The 16,026-nt window shown below is 41.3% G+C and overlaps 2 protein-coding genes and 1 long non-coding RNA gene across 4 annotated transcripts in view; all 3 read left to right on the top strand.

The window, feature by feature from the left end:
- The window catches only part of LOC103379036 (mucin-5AC), a 31,275-nt gene extending 31,141 nt beyond the window's left edge, over positions 1–134 (top strand). Inside the window, exon 30 of the mRNA XM_025055866.1 lies at positions 74–134. Coding sequence (XP_024911634.1) covers positions 74–134 — 61 coding nt within the window. The remainder of the gene's footprint in view (positions 1–73) is intronic.
- Positions 135–1,025: 891 nt separating this feature from the next.
- On the top strand, positions 1,026–1,956 carry LOC112487007 (uncharacterized). The gene is made up of 2 exons (XR_003049678.1): positions 1,026–1,211; positions 1,521–1,956. It is a non-coding gene; the product is annotated as an uncharacterized LOC112487007 (long non-coding RNA).
- An 872-nt stretch (positions 1,957–2,828) lies between these two features.
- On the top strand, positions 2,829–15,354 carry LOC103379025 (intestinal mucin-like protein). Of its 2 annotated transcripts, XM_025055451.1 has the most exons (21): positions 2,829–2,957; positions 3,647–3,870; positions 5,295–5,469; positions 5,796–6,035; positions 6,094–6,113; positions 6,770–6,953; positions 7,439–7,640; positions 8,019–8,191; positions 8,277–8,346; positions 8,675–8,805; positions 8,908–8,939; positions 9,359–9,524; positions 9,637–9,732; positions 10,069–10,109; positions 10,204–10,327; positions 10,625–11,373; positions 12,106–12,204; positions 12,433–12,561; positions 13,149–13,188; positions 13,280–13,400; positions 14,003–15,354. In XM_025055451.1, the coding sequence occupies exons 2-21, from the start codon at positions 3,652–3,654 to the stop codon at positions 14,190–14,192; spliced, it is 3,201 nt and encodes a 1,066-aa protein (XP_024911219.1). In that variant the 5' UTR covers positions 2,829–2,957; positions 3,647–3,651; the 3' UTR covers positions 14,193–15,354. The 2 variants fall into 2 exon arrangements, with proteins under 2 accessions (XP_024911219.1, XP_024911220.1); XM_025055452.1 differs by lacking the exon at positions 6,094–6,113 and having other exon boundaries at positions 5,796–6,066; positions 6,769–6,953; positions 10,946–11,373; positions 14,003–15,353.
- The last annotated feature ends 672 nt before the right edge of the window (positions 15,355–16,026 follow it).

Below are 16,026 nucleotides of genomic sequence, written 5' to 3'. Positions count from 1 at the left end.
ACAACTGCAGGTACAACCACAACAACTGCAGGTACTACAACTACAACTGCAGGTACAACCACAACAACTGCAGGTACTACAACTACAACTGCGGGAACAACCACTACCACTGCGGGAACAACAACAACTACTGAAGGAACAACACACGGCGGAAACACCTCCAACCACTGCAGGTCCAACCACAACAACTGCAGGAACAACCACAACAACTGCAGGAACTACAACTACAACTGCAGGTACAACCACAACAACTGCAGGAACAACCACAACAACTGCAGGTACTACAACCACAACTGCAGGTACTACAACCACAACTGCAGGAACAACTACGACAACTGCAGGCACAACCACAACAACTGTAGGTACAACAACTTCAGAAGTAACAACACCTCAGGAGCATGAAGGTTCCACAACTACGGGCCCAACAACAACAACTGCAGGAACTACTACAACAACTGCAGGTACAACCACAACCACTGCAGGCACAACCACAACAACTGTAGGTACAACAACTTCAGAAGTAACAACACCTCAGGAGTATGAAGGTTCCACAACTACAGGCCCACCAACAACAACTGCAGGAACTACTACAACAACTGCAGGGACAACCACAACAACTGCAGGTACAACCACAACAGCTGCAGGAACAACCACAACAGCTGCAGGAACAACCACAACCACTGCAGGTACTACAACCACAACTGCAGGAACAACCACAACCACTGCAGGAACAACCACAACAACTGCAGGAACAACCACAACAGCTGCAGGTACAACCACAACAACTGCCGGTGCAACCACAACAACTGCAGGTACTACAACCACAACTGCAGGAACAACAACAACAACTGCAGGAACAACCACAACAGCTGCAGGAACAACCACAACAGCTGCAGGAACAACCACAACCACTGCAGGTACAACCACAACAACTGCAGGAACAACTACAACAACTGCAGGTACAACCACAACAGCTGCAGGAACAACCACAACAGCTGCAGGAACAACCACAACAGCTGCAGGAACAACCACAACCACTGCAGGAACAACTACAACCACTGCAGGAACAACCACAACAACTGCAGGAACAACCACAACAACTGCAGGTACAACAACAACCACTGCAGGCACTACAACCACACCTGCAGGTACTACAACTACAACTGCAGGAACAACCACAACCACTGCAGGTACTACAACCACAACTGCAGGTACTACAACCACAACTGCAGGAACAACTACAACCACTGCAGGTACTACAACCACAACTGCAGGAACAACAACAACAACTGCAGGAACAACCCCAACCACTGCAGGCACAACCACAACAACTGTAGGTACAACAACTTCAGAAGTAACAACACCTCAGGAGCATGAAGGCTCCACAACTACGGGCCCAACAACAACAACTGCAGGAACTACTACAACAACGGCAGGTACAACCACAACAACTGCAGGAACAACTACAACAACTGCAGGTACTACAACTCCAACTGCAGGTACAACCACAACCACTGCAGGTACTACAACCACAACTGCAGGAACAACTACGACAACTGCAGGCACAACCACAACAACTGTAGGTACAACAACTTCAGAAGTAACAACACCTCAGGAGTATGAAGGTTCCACAACTACAGGCCCAACAACAACAACGGCAGGAACTACTACAACAACTGCAGGTACAACCACAACAGCTGCAGGTACAACCACAACAGCTGCAGGTACAACCACAACAACTGCAGGGACAACTACAACCACTGCAGGTACAACCACAACAGCTGCAGGTACAACCACAACAACTGCAGGAACAACTACAACCACTGCAGGTACTACAACCACAACTGCAGGAACAACAACAACAACTGCAGGAACAACCACAACAGCTGCAGGAACAACCACAACCACTGCAGGTACTACAACCACACCTGCAGGTACTACAACTACAACTGCAGGAACAACTACAACCACTGCAGGTACTACAACCACAACTGCAGGAACAACTACGACAACGGCAGGCACAACCACAACAACTGTAGGTACAACAACTTCAGAAGTAACAACACCTCAGGAGCATGAAGGCTCCACAACTACGGGCCCAACAACAACAACTGCAGGAACTACCTCAACAACGGCAGGTACAACCACAACAACTGCAGGAACAACTACTACCACTGCAGGAACAACGACAACCACTGCAGGTACAACCACAACAACTGCAGGAACAACTACTACCACTGCAGGAACAACGACAACCACTGCAGGTACAACCACAACAGCTGCAGGTACTACAACTACAACTGCGGGAACAACCACTACCACTGCGGGAACAACGACAACCACTGCAGGAACAACCACAACATCTGCAGGAACAACGACAACCACTGCAGGAACAACCACAACCACTGCAGGAACAACCACAACAGCTGCAGGAACAACCACAACAGCTGCAGGAACAACCACAACAGCTGCAGGAACAACCACAACAGCTGCAGGTACTACAACTACAACTGCGGGAACAACCACTACCACTGCAGGAACAACCACAACCACTGCAGGAACAACTACAACCACTGCAGGAACAACCACAACAACTGCAGGGACAACCACAACAACTGCAGGTACAACAACAACAACTGCAGGTACAACCACAACAGCTGCAGGAACAACCAAAACAACTGCAGGAACAACGACAACAACTGGTGGTACTACGAGCACTACAGAGTCAGCCACCACAGAAATTGTCACTGGAGGGACATCCACTGTTGTTACAAATCCTTTGGTTAATGAAACAACAACTATTTCAACCTCTACATCTCAGGGTAGCACTACAACATCAGGTACAACTTCCATTGGCCCGGTTACACAGACCCTTGAAACCACAACTGGTTTATCAACAACCACAACTTCTACAACAGTCTGCGTCTGCAATGTCAATGGAACCACATATAATCCTGGTAGGTGCTTGCATAACAAAAAAGATAAACAAAATAACACAAAAATACACATACAGTGGGGCTTCAAGATACCAGCTATAATACAAGTTTTCCAAGTATTAAGTAAACGAGTGACAAGTCGTTCACTTTCATTCCTTCAAACACCGAATTACGAGTGCTCAACTGATCTCCATTTTTCCATACAACACTGTCACTCCATGTCCCTGACTGGGTTATTTTACAAGTCGCTTTATTTCTCTCTTTCCATTTCTCACTCTCTCTCTCTCTTACTATTGTCTAAATCCAGTCCTTACTCCCAGTCCTTCTCCTACCCTAGTGGCCCGACACTCACTGGGTTATTTTACCCATTTTTATAACAATAATATAAAATGTCTTCTGAATTATTATTATTTTATATTGTCAATATATTTGTTTATTATAACAATAATATAAAATGTCTTCTGAATTATTATTATTTTATATTGTCAATATATTTGTATTATTTCTGTAGGGCTGGAATTAATTAATTGTTTTTTAGTTATTTTTAATGGGGAAAATGCATTGGTGATACGAGGGGATTGACATACGAGTGCTGTTGTGGAACGGAAGCCCCACTGTAATTACTAATGTATTGCATATTTGTGTGGTATTCAGTCTTCTTTTGGCTCAGTGAAAAAAAAATTAACTCTTATCAATTGAATTTTTTCCAGGGGACATGGTGTATAATGTGACTGATGGCCTTGGGTGGTGCTACGTTGCATACTGTAATTCATCTTGTGTAGTGGATCCTCAGACCAATCCTTGTCCCACCACAACAACCACAGTTGGCACAACAACTACTACAGTGTCTAGCACCACTGTTTCCACACCATCCACAACCTCCACTTCACTGACCACTGTCCTGGACTGCATTTATGAGAACCCACCCAGAACGGTGAGAACATAAGATCTACTTTGATTGGTTATTATGATATCTATAAAAGGATTTTTTAGACTCTAGAATGATTAAAGTATTGATGTATTGATGCAAATGAATTAATAATATTACTAGAGATGCAGCTAAATTAAAATTGTTGGCCGAAACCAAAAATCAGAAATGAGTAAATGAAGGCCGAAAACCGAAACACCCCAAAAACTATGCCAATTATTAGTACCACTGAATTTATAGCTATGAGTGTGAACTAAACCTCAATAAAATCAAGGCACTGCCATTTCATAAATTAATATTAAAGTTTCAAAGATTAAAACAATTACAAAATTATGAAAATATTTATTTAGCACGTTCCAACAATGCACAATATAAAATAAAATAAAATTCAAAATAAAATGTTAAACTTGACCCCACTTCTGTATACAATAATTGATAATGTACAGGCCCACTGGCCAGTGGATCAGTATTACACATTTTGCTAACGCCATCCATGGGTCTTTCTCAGATATATTGAAATGCATCCACACCGCAGACATGTTGCCACTTTCAGACAAGCCCGCGCTGGTTTTTGCTTGCGTCATCATAAACTACCTCTTTCAGCCGTTTTGTTTCGATGATAAAAGTCTTTCGGACGGAAAATTCAAATGCACTTTCATCTTTAATATATATATATAGGTGATAATAGTCAAAAACAAACGTTTTATGCTAATTGTAGTGTCTATTTTATTGAGGTTAAACAGTTGTAGCCATAAATGCAATGGTATTAATTATTGGCAAAGTAATTTATTCCGGTGTCTTGGTTTTCTTATTTTCTGTTTTGGCTAAGAATTTATATTTTGGTGCATCACTAATTATTATTATTTTTATTATGTTTACATGATGGCTTTTGTCTGCAGAGAAATTGTAAGTGTATATACAGTGTTCCCTCTCTATATCGCAGATCTCCTTTTGCTCCCTCAGTACACAGAATCGCAGATTTTATTACATTTTATTCCAATTTCCCTATCTTGAGTTTCGCTATATCGGGTTATTTCACCGTAAATATATATTTTTTTAATTTTTGCAATAAATAACATTTCTAACCTAAAAAAAATACACTAAAAGACATCTCTGGTAGCTTTCTTTACCTTGAGATCGAACACAGCAATGAGCATGCTTTTCTGTTCCTCACACTGATTGGATCATGCTTCGTAGCGTCTCTCAGCATCTCCCCTTGCCTGTCACTCGTTCACTTTGCTCTGCGCTGTATATAAAGTGTGTGCTCTTGTGTTTGGCGAAAGTTGACCATAATCTAACGCCCTATGATGCCTCCTAAACGCTTTGATAATCTTCTCTGGTTTCTGTTACAAAGAATTTTTTTTTTACTACACTTAATTACCCTGCTCCCAAATTTATGACTGACCAACTGTCGTCTAATCCACAACCAGAATGGAGAAACCTGGCAGGTGGACAACTGCACAACAGCAGAATGTATCAACGGCAACGTCACCGAGACGCCCAGAACCTGTGACACCTCACAAGAAGAACCCACCTGTATCAATGGACGTCCAGCCAACAAAGTCTATAATGAAGATGGATGCTGCTTCACCTACGAATGTCAATGTAGGTGGAAAATCTTTGGCACTCAATAAACCTTTTGTGAAGCATAAACTAGAGAGCTGATTAAAAAGGGTTTAATAAGAATAACATTGAGTTAGCCAAAAAATAGACTCAAACTATCCAATCTACACCTTACAGGAGAAACAATTAAAATTTACAAAAGTTAAAAGGCTGAATTTATTTAGCTAACATCTATTTGGAGAATAGTATTAACTTATCACATCAATAAATATGTGTTAGCCTGAAAGATAGCTAACTCATAGTTTAGAGCTTTGCATACCATAAAAAAGGAAAACATAACATGATCTTGACACACATTTTGCTTGTAGGTGTGTGCAGCGGCTGGAATGGAAAACATTATAAGACCTTTGATGGAAAACTGTATGACTTCCACAAGAACTGTACCTACTACCTGGTCAAAGAGATCAGGGAGGCACACAACCTCACTGTCAAGATCAACAAGCATGCCTGCGACAATAACGGAAACTGCAATCATGACCTAATTGTTCAGTACAAGTCCCACACAGTCCTCTTTAAACAGGACAAGACCAACAATGGCAATAACGGAAATGAAAACGGAAACCAAAAGGACAGAAACACACAAGACCAACAATGGCAATAACGGAAACCAAAAGGACAGAAACATGGTAGGTTCATTCACAGTGTTGTTTACAGCAAGAAGTTAAGGTAAAAACTATTCACAGTAGTAAAGAGTTAATTACCCTGCTCCCAAAGGGAGGGCCCAAAATGATTCTTCCTCGCAAAGGTCACCATCACTCTATAGAAGTTATTCAACATGTAATATTTTGTAAACATTGTCATCATAAAATATAAGCAGTTATATTATAGCCATAAAACACTCCAGACCAAGACTTGTGACTCAACATGTATTTAATGATACAGCATCAGTGACTCACTTCAACGTCTTACTAGGGGATTAAACTGAATATTTAAACATGATAATAAAATCAATCATCAATAAAAGTGCCAGACTAGTTCCACCAAGTGCATTTACCTGTTGCTACATGCAGCTTTGTTGGCATCAAAACTAGCGACAAATCGAGGTCTAAACATCAAGCAGTAAAATCAACACGTTGTACCGCCTATACTGTAAAACAAACTCTGATTTAACAGTGGGTGATACATTTCAAACAAAACTGTTTCACGCTGTTTAGCTTCACCCATATAGTATGCGTACTCTGAATGCCCCACCCGAAGAGCAGGAACAATTTTAGTCTTCTTGACTAGCAGTTCTAATTCTAGTAATTGACTTAATGCTGTTCTGTTTCTCCCTGTCCTACAGGTGTTCCTTAATGGTAATCGTGTATATCCAGCTTTCAGCAATGCAGATTTCATAATCACTTCCTCAGATATGGTCATGTCACTGGAGATTGCTGCAATCAAAGCCAAACTCTTCTATCGACGCAGCTCCTTCAATATCGACCTTTCCTATTCTCTCTTTAATGGCAACACTGAGGGACTGTGTGGTGAGTTATTAGATAATCTCATTCCTGATTCATAACCAAATATATAAAATGGATAGACAAGGGATATTTGAAAAATTTTGCAGTGCTCCAAAAGTAATCAGTGCTCCAAAGCATTGCCCTGCACATGTTGGGGCTTAATCTACCATCTGACAAAGCCAGGATTAGTCCCAGACGAGGTTTTTAACATCCTATTAAAAGCCTTATATTGTCTACTACATCTGAGCACTCCAACCTTTCTGCATCATAACTCTCTGATATGTGATGCAGTATTGCACTGTGTCAGGACAGGTTTCCTGAACCCTTCGCCAAGTCCTTCACACCATAATGCTGAACTCTAATGCAGTACCACAGTACATGTTTTTTTGCATTTTATAACGATAAGAGTATTTCAACAATTGGTATACAAGAGATGAAGACTGTAAAGAAGACTTCTTAGTGCCTGGTGCTTCAGTGCGGTGTCATCATCCTGCTCCACATCTTCACAGGAACCTGTGATAACTCTCAGAACAACGACTGCCGATATCCAAACGGTCAGGTGGTGGAACAATGCCCCGACTCTGCAGACCAGTGGAACTCAGAAACCTGTGCTGTTCCCACAACTCTACCGACAACCACCATTGTCACAACAACAACAACTACAACTGAGTATCCATGCAGACCTGAGATCTGTGATCTCCTCTCCTCCAGGTAAAAATGGTGAACATTAAGACCTGAGGAAGGTTAGCTGGGTGTGATAACAGGCTACAAGTCGAGAGTGTTTTGTGACGTGCCTTTCTTATACAGTATTTCGTAGACATTCAGTCTTTCCTATAAATATTTTCTTAATTTGTTGTGTAGAAAGATTCAAGATTTGATTTACATAAAACAATGTTACAGTACATTTGGATGATGGAAAAGGTATGCTACATGCTCAGCACTGACAAAAACACATATTACTCCTCTTCATTTAACTAAGCAGTTTAAAGAAATGGAGGGGCAAACATTTAACTATATCACGTACTAGAAGATGCATAAAATGCCCAGAAATATGTAAAAAAACTATAATATTACAAAAAATCTCTACAGTGTGTTCCAGTCGTGCCACTCAGTGATCCCTCCAGGACATTATGTGGAAACCTGCAGAAATGACGTATGCAAAAACGAAAACAACACATGTGCCAGTCTGGAGGCTTATGCCACTGAGTGCAGTCAAAAAGGAGTTTGCATTGATTGGAGGAGTGCCACAAATGGGCAGTGCGGTGAGAGCAATCAGAGCTTTAACTGAATAAAACCTGGAGTTGAACAGTTAATTTGTGGAGATCTTTAAACCTTCTCTGTTTTCAGAGGTCACATGTCCTGTCGACCAGGTGTACAAGGCCTGTGGTGAAATTGTGGAAGACATATGTAATCAAAGGTAAAGTAGGCCACATGTTAAAAATGTGGTTTGGGCTTATTTTTTGGAACAGCTATCATTTTTTTAAATGTTCCTAACTTTATCTTGCTATTAGCCTTTCCTCTGCAACAACTGAAACAGTGATTTTATGTTGAAGCAACACAAAAGCTACTGTTTAAATAATTGGCATTGTTTGGACATAGCGACTGCTGGTCCGACACGGCCTGCGGTGATCTGCTAAACCACCGACATAAAGGAACAAAGGACTCTAAACACTAAATCCTAGAAAAGCATTTTGTAAAAAGTTGTATTCATATCATGATCAAGTGTTTTCTGTACCCAACATCAGATACAACGAAAAGTGGAAAAACAATAATGGAAATGGTCAAAACAAGAATGACACAACGTATGAGGGCTGTTACTGTACCAATGAAACCACCTTGTTCAACACCATCTACGACACCTGTGTCATTGCCTGTGGTGAGAACATAGAACTGAGAAATAAAAAGGTTTTGTTTATGTGGACCAGAAAATGCTGAAAATCCCCCCTCTACCCTGCCCCTGTATTCTCTTGATCTTTAGATTGCATTGGACCAGATGGACAACCCAAACAGGTGGGGAAGCTGCGTTTATCCATCAGTGAAGCTTCTGGTTTGATTCCAGACCAGGCGTGCTGCCTCTCTGAGCATCCACCTTTAATTTTATTCTTTTGTTTTTCTGTCTCAATGGCTCACTCCCTCTCTATCTGCCCCATATTCCTTCCTTTTACTTGCTCCTTCTGTTTCCACCCTACCTCTCACTCCGACATCTGTCACTCTGTCTATCTCAATCTATCCATCTTTCACCCTCTTGCTGCCCCCCTCGTTATCACTACCTCGCCCCTGATCTTCTTCTGTCACTCTGTGTCCATCTCCCTCTTGCACTTTTATCCTCTCTTTCTTTTTGCCCGTCTTCCTTGCCATTCTCTCTTCACCTTCCATCATGCTCCCTCTGTCCCCATTTTTCCATCTCTATCCACTTGTCTCCCTCTCAGCCTGGTGAAACCTGGGAGAACGACTGTAAGAACTGCCGGTGTGACGAGGACACCCTGAATATTCAGTGTGAGCCTGTCGATTGTCAGGAACCACCGACGCTCGTCTGCGATTCTCCATACGAGCTGGTCAACGATACAAGCGGCTGCTGTATGACGCAGTCATGTGGTCAGTCCTAGTGTCACATGATCAGCATGATTACATCACTCAGGCACTGTTTTCATTTTAAAATATTTTTATATCAGACTACGTCAAGATCAATGTAATTTTTTTCTTTCAGAATGCAACACCAACCTTTGTGGTGCTTCAATCACCTGCGAGCTAGGGTACGAACTCAACGTGACTCAAGGCGACTGCTGTATTGTCTACGAGTGTGGTACGTGTGTCGTTCATGCTGTAAACACTGACAAATAAAATAAAATAAAAACTGTTTCAGTTACTACTGAAATGACTTCAGATTACACTTAAGATACACGCAGAAAACTGCTGTTTCCCTTACATAACCTAACCTTCATTTCTGTTTCTCGAGTCTTTGACTCCACTATTAGCTAATTAGCTGTATATGTATTTGGCTTACTTTTAGCTTTTTCCACCATATTTTGGTAAAATTCCAAGCCTTTTTGCTCAATGTCGTGTTATTTACCTTACGTTTTTCCAAGGACAATTTCAGGACATTTTTGGTGACTAACGTTAATGTCATTTGCTTTTGCAGTGCCAAAGGATGTGTGTATATACAACATGACTGAGTACGAGGTGAGAACACACTCCAAACCGTGGCCTTCATCCCTCTGTAGATACTGTATGTTTGAAATTGAAGAACTGACACAAGCTTGGTGTGTTTTTACAGCCTGGTGAGAAGATTCCAACTCCAGAATCACCAGAGCCACCAATAGAACCTCCCACGACTACTGAAGAAACTACCACAACTACAGCTTCACCTGGAGTAACAACAACAACAACATCACCAGGAGGTGGCGGTGGAGGAGCAACAACACCAACATCACCAGGAGGTGGCGGAGGAGGAGCAACAACAACAACATCACCAGGAGGCGGCGGGGGAGGAGGAGCAACCACAACACTCTCAGCTACAACTACATCAGCAGGCGGCGGTGGTGGTGGAGGACAAACAACTACAACAACATCACCAGGAGGTGGCGGTGGAGGAGCAACAACAACAACATCACCAGGAGGTGGCGGTGGAGGAGCAACAACAACAACATCACCAGGAGGTGGCGGTGGAGGAGCAACAACAACAACATCACCAGGAGGCGGCGGTGGAGGAGGAGCAACCACAACAATCTCAGCTACAACTACACCAGCAGGCGGCGGTGGTGGTGGAGGACAAACAAATACAACAACATCACCAGGAGGTGGCGGTGGAGGAGCAACAACAACAACATCACCAGGAGGTGGCGGTGGAGGAGCAACAACAACAACATCACCAGGAGGCGGCGGGGGAGGAGGAGCAACCACAACAATCTCAGCTACAACTACATCAGCAGGCGGCGGTGGTTGTGGAGGACAAACAACTACAACAACATCACCAGGAGGTGGCGGTGGAGGAGCAACAACAACAACATCACCAGGAGGCGGCGGTGGAGGAGGAGCAACCACAACAATCTCAGCTACAACTACATCAGCAGGCGGCGGTGGTTGTGGAGGACAAACAACTACAACAACATCACCAGGGGGTGGCGGTGGAGGAGAAACAACAACGACAACACCAGGAGGCGGCGGAGGAGGAGGAGCAACCACAACAACCTCAGCTACAACTACATCAGCAGGCGGCGGTGGTTGTGGAGGACAAACAACTACAACAACATCACCAGGGGGTGGCGGTGGAGGAGAAACAACAACGACATCACCAGGAGGTGGTGGTGGAGGAGCAACAACAACATCATTACCCAATGTTCCAGGCCCTTGTGAAGAGTGTTATTGTGGTCCAAGCAAGGACCCTGTGACTGGGCTGAACATGATGAGCTGTGAACCAATCGTCTGCGAGACAGACTGTCAAGAAGTAGGTTCTCCTTCCCTTTGTTATTTTTTGGCTATATTTTTAGTTGTGTCTGGTATCATAATATAAGTTAGAGGCATTCTTCTTTCTTTTAGTAACTTCTGGCCATTCTGGGTTTATTAATGTTTTTATTTTTTATTTGAAGTTACTCATGCTTTTTGAGTTAGCTTTTTTTCAACTTCTTCAGGGATTTTTGCTTATCTTGGATGTATTGGATCAACTAAAAATACGTCTGTAGTAAATTTAACTATATTTCTTCTGTGCCAATTTTATTTATATCACTACCAATGTGTGGGTCAATTGGCTTTTGTAGATAAACAATTATGTCATTTTGGCAAGTTTTCTTAATTCATGTTTTCGAAAATTTTAGCTAATACCTTTCACTTTTGCCTCAAGTAAGATCTGTAAATATTTTTGGGTTAACCCCAAAGGCTAGCTTTGGTAACCAGTAAGGTTTTTAAATTCTTAGTCAAACTGTTTCATAAAAACTGTTTTGCTATTATTTTTTTGCCAAACAAACACTAATGTAATTTGTTTGACCAAGCCAAACTTTCTGCTAAAAGCGGACTTTTTTGTTTTTAGTTATTTACCACTTTATACATATATTTTAAATGTAGTTAAAAGCTAAACTAAAACATTTACTATAACGGCCAACACATCAGATTTTGACATTGACAGACATCTTTCAGTAACAACCATTTTATGAAGGTTTTCTCTTTGTCTTCTCATCTGCAGGGATTTGAGTACGTGACCGACCCAGCCAAATGCTGCGGTAGCTGTGTCCAGACCAGCTGCATCTACACCACACCTGACAACGTCACACACATCATTGGGGTTAGTGATGGAGACAACATACACTTCTTTCTAGCTGTGGACATGGAACATTAATGATGAAATTGTTTGCAGAAAATCATATTTTAAGACATTCACTGACAAGAATTGGACGATTGGACGCAGATTTTGTCCTAACATTTCTCCTAGACTCTTGAGCACAGGTTGAAGCAACTTACGGAAACCTTCCATTTATGTCTTTTCTTTAATCTCCTCACTTTGTGGAAACAGGTCAATGAGACATATACGCCACCTGATGATCCCTGTGTGTATTATGAGTGTAAGAACGTCAACGGACAACCTCAAACCACAGAGATAAGAACGACATGTCCCTACTACGATCCTGATGAATGTGAACCTGTGAGTTTTTGTTGCTATTGCTCCTGTGAAGTGTTTAAAAGGATTATCAATTCTTTAGAGATTTTAGCCCTTTAGCAATATCCTTAATTCTATTGAGGTTTAGTTCACAGTCATAGCGATAAATGCAGTGGTACTAATATTTGGCATAATTTTTTTTGTTGTTTCAGTTTTCGGCCTTGGTATCCTCATTTTTGGTTTCGGCCAACAATTTTTATTTTACTGCATCACTAGTTTTTAGCTTGGCTGTTTTGCTGTATTTAGGGCTAATGACTTGAACTTTGGGATGAAATGTTTCTTCCTCTTTAGCCATATTTTCAGAAACATTGACTAGGATTTGGGTTTTTCTTAATCTCTTTTCATCTTAAATGTATCTGGCCTTTGATATGCAAATATAACTAAACAAAAGACATGAACATGTGCGAAACGGCAAAGTACATGGAAGGATTCCTTGTTACAGAACCTTCATGGAGGTTTGGTTTTAAAGGAGTCCGTTTCATAATTACAAAAAGGAAATGACAAATGTGTTAGAAATGTTCCACTTTCTGGACCTAGCATCTCAACTCACATTCTGCTGTCCTCCACTTTAGGGCACTGAAACCACCGATGCTAATGCCTGCTGTCAAACATGTAAGTCCTTCACCAATACCTACAAACTCTTAGGACAAAACTGTTGTTTCAGCAGAACAGCAGCTCACTCTTTGTGTGTGTGTGTTTAAAGGCCAACCAAAGAAGAGGTGCAAACTTGGCAGCAATGTGACTTCCCTGGAAGTGAACGGCTGCATCAGCGCTCAGACGGTGAACCTCACATACTGCGCTGGACACTGTGGAAGCTCATCCATGTGAGTCAAACACTAACTGTAAAATTTAACATCTGAAAAGAATCTTGTAGGATCCAAGGAGGTAATGTAGCCAGTCTTGACATTAAGGTTTTTTTTAAAGAAAATACAGCTGAGTGATTTACTGTTAGTCAACCTAACACACAGCAAAATCAACAGGAATAGATAATCTCATACTGAAGCTATACTAGCTATAATGTGAGAGTGAGACGTAATGTTGAAAATTATGTTATACAGAACATAATGAATAATTGTGACTAATGATCATACTCAATAGATTAATAATCAATAGACTAATAATAACAAAAGGGCAGTGGTGGCTTAGTGGTTAAGGAAGCGGAGTTGGGTCCAGAAGGTTTCAGATTTGAGTCCACCAGCTGCCAAGTTACCACTGTGGTGCTCTGAGCGTGGCAGTAATATGATGTGTTACAATGACAAGTAGTTCACTTTCACTTAATCGTGATCTCAATATTATATATAATTAATATTATATATAATCTTGATTATCAATAACGGCAATAATTGTGCTTATTAAGATAAGGTTGTTCTTCTATTGAAGACTCAACTAAACTACCATCATCGTGTCCTAATGTGATGTCCTACAGGTACTCTGCGTCGGCCAACGCCATGGTGCACCAGTGCGAGTGCTGTCGTGAAGATGCCACCAGCCAACTCCAGGTTTCCCTGATGTGTGAGAACGGTGATGTGGTGCAGCACACTTACATCAAAGTAGAGTCATGCATCTGCCGCGCAGCTGAGTGTGTTCCCACATCCAAACGCCGTAGGAGACGCTGAAGGCTCCACAACATCGGACTGATCACTGGACTGAACAACCATGAGCCTTAATTTTCTTTAAATCTCTTAAGATCTGTTTCATTATGTTTGTTTAAATTATAACTTCACGTTCTTTTTGGATTTAAGCTCTTCTTATTTCAGATTTTTCTTGGATGATTGTAATTGAATAAAATAATTTTCCTGCAACAGAAACTCAGCTTTGTCTGAATTCTTAAATGGTAGTTGTTCCTGTGATGACCATGAACTGTGACTATCTGTGACTTTCCCCATCAACTCTTAGCACAAGGACAAAACATGGATACAGTGGAAAATATAAAACACCTTGGTGGACCTAGCCTGATAATAACATGAACATGATAAGTAACGTACAATGGTCAGCTGTGGCATTAGTACTGCCCAAGTATGATACAAGAAAATGTCCATTATCAGCAGAGTCATTAGCATCAGCAGGTAGGAAGAACCTGTGTTTACACTTGACTTTTGCCTTCTGTCTGAACAACAGAAACTTAGTCTCACATCAGCCCATGTTTTCTAATCCAGTATACTCCTATTTCTGTGTAGTGATCTAGTGCACACCACTCTATGTTGACTCCCAGTGTAGTCTTTGTCTTAAATTGTCTGTAAACCAACTCCAGGTCTGTTTATACAGCTCTACTTGGAAAGAAAGTGCACAAGACACAATTAAAGGAGCAGGCAATTAAAATTAAATGTATTAGTGGTAACAATACAAATTCAGATTCATTTACAGATTCGTTCCACTTGTCACATGACAGACAGCTCGGGTCTTTTTTGCCCTCATTCATCCTAGTCACTGCCACGCTGTTAAACAACAATGACAGGGAGGATGCAGGACACAGGTCACTTTATTATGGTGTTTTTCTTTCTTAGGTTTTCACATGGTTTGAATTGCTTATGGCATTTTGTGTATTAGACCGTCAGCCGAAGCAAACAATGTTGCCTACAGTATTAAGTGTCGGAGAACCGCAGCCTTCTTTACAACGCCCACAATAGGGCTACAGCGCCACCTGCTGTAAAAAGAATGAAAGGATTCGTTTCGTTCATTTTACTGTTCGAGAGTAAAAGATCCGAATCAGTAAAAACAGTCGGTCTTCCCAACACTAATAACCAATGACATAGAAAATAACAAGTCTTTGTAATGTTTACGATGTTTTACCTGGTCAGTGTTCCTGTACAAGTCCGTGTTGGTTTTGCAGCTTTGCTAGCAAATGTCTGACTCCGTTTCCCGCTCTCGGTCGCTCTATTTGTTTGGTCACCGTTAAGTAGAGTCACCTGTGCTGCACAAACTAAACAACGACGTTAACTCTAACTTCTGTAAACAACTGCAGTCCATTTATTTGTTTCAACATAATTCGTTATTAATGTTCTTTTTAATGCTCGGAATAACAATTCGTTGGACACCCGGGTGTTAGCGTCACTTGTAGCTGTCACGCACACAAACGCCCATTGCGTCAAAATAGGTCACTTTTTAATTTTTCACAATAAAAGCCCCACGATTATTATGATGAATGTAGGTTTTCATATTTATTCATATCTATGTAATTTATAAATTATATTTGTATATATAATTTCGTTTTCCAGCTATCTGTATGGCTACATTGGTGAAGGTGAGGGCTGTTTTACTAATAGCAGACGCTTCCCAATATCCTGATAATTTCACCTTACTGAAATGTTAACTTCTTATCGAAAGGGACTTAGCTTATTTTGCTAGGTAGTTAACGTACTTGATAGTAGATCTAATGTTTCTAGTGTGGTGAGTTATTCAACTGAAAGGCATTAACTTACACTCTTGCATGAAACTAACTTAAAATAAAAA

Source organism: Cynoglossus semilaevis, chromosome 5 (genome assembly GCF_000523025.1).
Source record: "Cynoglossus semilaevis isolate Cse_v1.0 chromosome 5, Cse_v1.0, whole genome shotgun sequence".
In the NCBI taxonomy this organism is placed as follows: Eukaryota; Metazoa; Chordata; class Actinopteri; order Pleuronectiformes; family Cynoglossidae; genus Cynoglossus; species Cynoglossus semilaevis.
This window is presented reverse-complemented; position numbering and strand designations above follow the sequence as displayed.

What these genes read in the sequence shown, in the direction of transcription:
- LOC103379025 (XM_025055451.1), top strand. Translation starts at nt 3,652, where the DNA reads ATGGTGTATAATGTGACTGATGGCCTTGGGTGGTGCTACGTTGCATAC. An exon ending in TGTGATCTCCTCTCCTCCAG is followed by an intron (nt 7,641 to 8,018) that starts GTAAAAATGGTG and finishes AAATCTCTACAG; the next exon opens with TGTGTTCCAGTCGTGCCACT. An exon ending in AACAACAACATCACCAGGAG is followed by an intron (nt 10,328 to 10,624) that starts GTGGCGGTGGAG and finishes CATCACCAGGAG; the next exon opens with GCGGCGGTGGAGGAGGAGCA.